The sequence below is a fragment of the Cucurbita moschata genome, unplaced genomic scaffold (genome assembly GCF_002738365.1).
Source record: "Cucurbita moschata cultivar Rifu unplaced genomic scaffold, Cmos_1.0 Cmo_Scf00034, whole genome shotgun sequence".
Taxonomy (NCBI): Eukaryota; Viridiplantae; Streptophyta; class Magnoliopsida; order Cucurbitales; family Cucurbitaceae; genus Cucurbita; species Cucurbita moschata.
In genome coordinates, this window is record NW_019268550.1 from 1046871 (window position 1) to 1052219 (window position 5349).

Genomic DNA, 5349 nt, shown 5'->3' on the forward strand with positions numbered 1-5349 from the left:
TTTTTTTTTTTTTTTTTTCTTTGAGTAGATATTTTCCATCTTGACTCGGCTGCAATGAAATATTTTCTACTATTTTAATGGGATATTCCACTAAAAAATTAAAAGAAAAAAAAATATATGTAGACTATATAAGTTGGGCCTTGGATTATGATAGGGCTGAGCATATGGAGTATTCCAAAGGCCAACATTTCCTTCCCACTAAAATCTCTTTACAAATTCCAATTCCTTTTTATGTACATAAATTTTAAGTAGCACTAAATACATTAATATCTATAGACGATATCGAGATGTTAGGGGTAATTTCGGACCCGAGTGGCAAATTTGACTTGGGATCCAAGACGAGACAAGCCGACCACCTCATCAAGCTTAAAAATGATAGAAACTCGAGTCTGAAATGTAACTTAGGATCCAATCCAGCTGGGCCTAAACACTCAATGGCTCAATAAAGATTACCGTTTTACCCTTTATTTACTTCCGGTAAAAATATAACATTTTGAAATTAGAGTTTAAAAAAAAATAATTTATTTAAAATTTTAATATAATATTATTAAATGACCAACAAACTTATTTAAACCACAGCTATATGATAATAATAATCCAATTAATTTCCAGAGCATTTAAAAGAAAAAAATTGCAATTCCAAAGAGAGGATATATTTGGACGTGTCCCCAAACAAGGCACTTGGGTTACATGCAAACCATCCATGAGAACCTTCACGACACGTGCCAAATGGCCTTTAACACGTGCTACTTGGCCACCCTCCAATTCTCTCTATATTACACCTTCTATATTCTTTCCCTTGTAATAAAAATCACAAAATTTCAATTTTCATTCCCTCCGATGGCCGAACATCAGACGTACCAGCCGTCGCACCAGCAGCCGGGCACTCAGCCCCGCTACCAGGTTGTGAAGGCCGCCACCGCAGCCACCGCTGGTGGCTCCATGCTCATCCTCTCCGGCCTCATCGTTGCCGGAACCGTCATCGCTCTGACTATTGCGACGCCGCTGCTCGTCATTTTCAGCCCGGTTCTCGTCCCGGCGGTGATCACGGTGTCGCTTCTCATAATGGGCTTCTTGGCCTCCGGTGGGTTCGGGGTGGCTGGCATTACCGTCTTTTCATGGGTTTACAGGTAACTTAATGGATTACTATATTTATTAATATTTCCTTTATTATTTGAGTATTAAAGCTAATTATGGTGGTTGCTGTTGATTATAGTAGTTGTTAAACAACATTTGGAAGTTATTTAGGCTTAATTAATCTTTAATTGAAATTATTTAGGCTTTATCTTAGAAATTGGTAATTCCCCTTGTTACCCATCATTATCATCCTTATAGGGTACCTTTTTCTCTCAAATCTTTGAACTTACAAACCCTATGGTGTATGTTCCGATCCGATTCGGGGCGTTTCGGGGGTTGCACCTTCTCAACGAGGCCTCCTGAGGTGTGTCGGGGGTCGCGCATCCTTGATGAGGCCTCCTGGGGCAGGACCAAAACCCGAACGTCCTGATTTCAAAGAAATCAGGAAGGGAGTGTCCCACCTTCTCTAATTTAGAGATGGATCATGGATTTAGAAGTAAAAATACTATCTTTATTAGTATGGGTTTAGAAGTAAACATACTATCTTCATTCCTATGATATGAATCTTCTAGGGAAATTAAATGTTTTTCAAACGGGAAATTAAATTTTTCTCAAAAGCAAAAGCAGGAGAGCTCATGATTAAAGTGGACAATATCATACAACACACTATCATACTATTGTAGAGAGGTGTGGTTTTGTGAGCATAGTGGACAATATCATACTATTGTAGAGAGGTGTGGTTTTGTGAGTTTTCTGAGCGGATGCTCAGAGTGGACAATATCATACTATGATGAAGAGGTGTGGTTTTGAGAGTAGTTTTGAGAGCTGATGCTCCGAGTTGAGTTGATAATATAGATATATTATTATGGAGAGTCATGGTTTTGAGAGATGAATAATATTCAAAGTGGACCATATCATATTATTGTGAAGAGTCGGGGTTTTGAGAGATGATATTTAAAGTGGACAATATCATACTATTGCGAAGAGTCAGGGTTTTGAGAGCAGATATTCAAAGAGGACAAGAAGAGTCTGGTTTTGAGAGCTGATACTCAAACTAGATAATATCAGTATACGTATAATATCAGGATGATAATATGAGTACATGGTAATATCAGTATATGGTGGAGAGTCAGGAATTGAAGAAAAATAACCTACTCTTATGATTCTATAGTGTTGTATGTGTACTAAATCAAATTCCATCTCCATTAAACTTATTTTAAAACAAAATTGGTTTAGAAAAGAAGTTAAAAAGTTTGTGTAAACTTTGGAATTAGGTATGTGACAGGGAAGCACCCACCAGGAGCAGACCAACTAGACCAAGCCCGACACAAGCTGGCAAGTAAAGCTCGAGAGATGAAGGACCGAGCGGAGCAGTTCGGGCAGCAACACACCACTGGGTCTCAAACTTCCTAAGCCAGCCAGCCAGCCAGCCAGCCAGCCATCCATCCATCCTCGTACAACACCAAATTTGATGTCTTCCTCTTTGTCGGTCGTTGTGCGTTGCCTTTTCCAGTCTCTTCTTTGTTAATGTCGCTATAAAAAGCTTCCAGCTTCCTCAACTCTTGTAATGGATTATCTATCTTCTTCCGTACTATCGTTTGTTCCTCTTTTTTTTTTTTTTTTTTTTTTTTTTTTTTTTNTCGTTGTGCGTTGCCTTTTCCAGTCTCTTCTTTGTTAATGTCGCTATAAAAAGCTTCCAGCTTCCTCAACTCTTGTAATGGATTATCTATCTTCTTCCGTACTATCGTTTGTTCCTCTTTTTTTTTTTTTTTTTTTTTGTTTTCTTTTTGTAGTGAACCGATGATATGAACTAGTGGATTTGAGTTTGGAATAATGTGTGTATTGGTTAATTCCATGTATTTTTACACACTATTGCATGCTTCCCTATAATAATTGAGCTCAACTATGTTTTTTTTTTTTAAATTAATGAAAAATAATTAACGAAGAGTATGTTGTAATATTTTGGAAGAAAAAAAAAAAATTGTTTTAGATGTGCTGCAACCTAGGGATCGATAGGAAGTTCCTTCCATCGGTAGGACCGGTCGTGGTTGTCCAGGCTTAACTTCACGATTCTTTCGAAACATGTGTTCTATCTTGAGAGAGGTCTCGTTCCCCTCGCTCGTCTTTCGGTGAAGTTTGACGTTGGCTCTCTCTATTAGGAGCTTCGGTTTAGTCAGGCCGGTTGTCGGGTTCCACCGGGTTGAAAATTACACACAATGTGCGTTTGGTTATCAAATGGATCCGAAGGAGAAAGAACTTTGACAGTTGAGTCAAATAGCAGCGATTCGATTCGATCCGTCCCTATTTCTATAATCCAGCCGCAGTGAGACCCGCCCCTAGCTCTATAATCCAGCCGTCCTCCTTAGTTCCATCAAGCCCTCCTTGAGACCCGCCCCTAGCTCTATAATCCAGCCGTCCTCCTTAGTTCCATCAAGCCCTCCTCTTCAACTTGAGTCCGATGAGATGAAGCATCCTGAGTAAGAAAGATGGACCCTTTGCACCCAATCTAGTTTTGGGACTCAAGCCCTCCTTGAGACCCGCCCCTAGCTCTATAATCCAGCCGTCCTCCTTAGTTCCATCAAGCCCTCCTCTTCAACTTGAGTCCGATGAGATGAAGCATCCTGAGTAAGAAAGATTGACCCTTTGCACCCAATCTAGTTTTGGGACTCAAGTCGAGTCTCCTCGGATCTCACATCAGAAAGAGCTCTCCCAGTATCTGATAGAGTAAGTTTATAGTTCTAAGTGGTCGTTTAGAAAGTTCAAGAAAATCAAACTATTGAACCCTAAATGCATAAAGAAGTGGGTGACAAAGAAGGGGAAGCCAAGCTATACAATTTTGGGCATATTTTATGTAGTTTTAAAACATTAACTATGGTGGGTATGTGTGACGAAAGTGGAGTGAAGTAACTAGAAGAGAGAGTAAGGGTAGTAGGTGAGGGCACGAAAATGGATGGCACTTTGTTTGTTTGTTGCATAAAGAAGTGTTCATGAATGTGTTAAGGCTCATAGCTTGGATGTGCATCCAATAAGCCTAAAACACAATCATATTCCCACAAATATCACCCTTTCATGCATTCAATTTTGCTTTCATTTTTGGCTCTTCTCCAAAAGTCAAATTTTCTTTTCTTTTGGCTTAATTAATTTTGATCTTATCCTGATTGAGATATTATATTAAAAACGATTCGTTTAATAACCTTAGGTTTTTTTTTTTAATCTTTTGTCGACCTATTTCAAAACATCACGATCATAGAGAAATTTTTCTTTTTTTAACTTGAAAAATCTCATTCCGGATCGTCTTAGTTACAAATAGTGTGAGGTCCAATTGGAGAGGAGAACGACTGCCACCGAGGATACTGGGCCTCAAAAGAGGTGGATTGTGAAATCCCACATCGATTGAAGAGGGAAACGAAGTATTCTTTATAAGGGTATAGAAATCTCTCTCTAGTAGACGTGTTTTACTTCCCTTCAACGAAAAACCCTAAAGAAGATCATATCTCCTAACAATGGGTTTGGCTAGTTACAAACAGTGTACACTCTCTTCCTTCTTTAAACTCTCATTGATTCTAAACTTCATTCACAAAAAATTAGCCTTTTGACAGACCCGCCTTTTTTTTATGCACCGCTTTACCCTGAAAGGAAAATTAGCTTCGCTCCTCTAGATTCACAATGCTCCAATGCTTTTCGAGAAGGAAAAAGCTCTAACCGAAGATGATTGAGAGTAAAAATACACAAATTAACCAATGTTTTTTTTAGAATAATAATGTAATAATGCTAGAAAATAATGGGTAAGTTATAAATTAATCCTTCTAATCTTGAACCTACCTATAATGTGAGTTTATCTTTCAAGTTATAGTAATGTTTTTAATTTTAGCCCATATTCACACATATATTCCCACACTTTAGGTTATATTTTCATTTACTCCCAAATATTAATGGACCCATACCATTTGAGGATAAATATCTTTTATTTTAAATAATTATCCAAACTAATACAAATATTAATTTATCAAATTAACAACCCATTTCATTTTATTTTGTAATTTATATTTTCATTTACCTAAGTATATGATTTTTTTTTATTAAATATTATTTTAAAACATCAAATATAACCAAATATTCATATTTATAATACATAATTTTCATCATACAAATTCCTGAGAGAAATCCCAAAAATAAAAATTAATCAACAAGTAATTCAAACATATTTTTGGACATCAAAGAAATTTTTACTTTTTTTTTTTTTTTTTTTTTTTTTTTAGGAAAACCCATAAA

At 36.9% G+C, this 5349-nt stretch overlaps 1 protein-coding gene across 1 annotated transcript; it reads left to right on the forward strand.

Moving 5' to 3' along the window:
• The first annotated feature begins 802 nt into the window (after positions 1-802).
• Positions 803-2665, forward strand: LOC111430685 (oleosin 1-like). The gene is made up of 2 exons (XM_023067049.1): positions 803-1130; positions 2352-2665. Exons 1-2 carry the CDS (start codon positions 841-843, stop codon positions 2488-2490), a joined length of 429 nt encoding a protein of 142 aa, XP_022922817.1. The 5' UTR covers positions 803-840; the 3' UTR covers positions 2491-2665.
• Positions 2666-5349: the final 2684 nt, after the last annotated feature.

Bases quoted from the DNA above. Each gene is read 5' to 3' on its own strand.
- LOC111430685 (XM_023067049.1), top strand. From the start codon at position 841: ATGGCCGAACATCAGACGTACCAGCCGTCGCACCAGCAGCCGGGCACT. The intron at 1,131-2,351 runs GTAACTTAATGG...CTTTGGAATTAG, and splicing joins GTCTTTTCATGGGTTTACAG to GTATGTGACAGGGAAGCACC.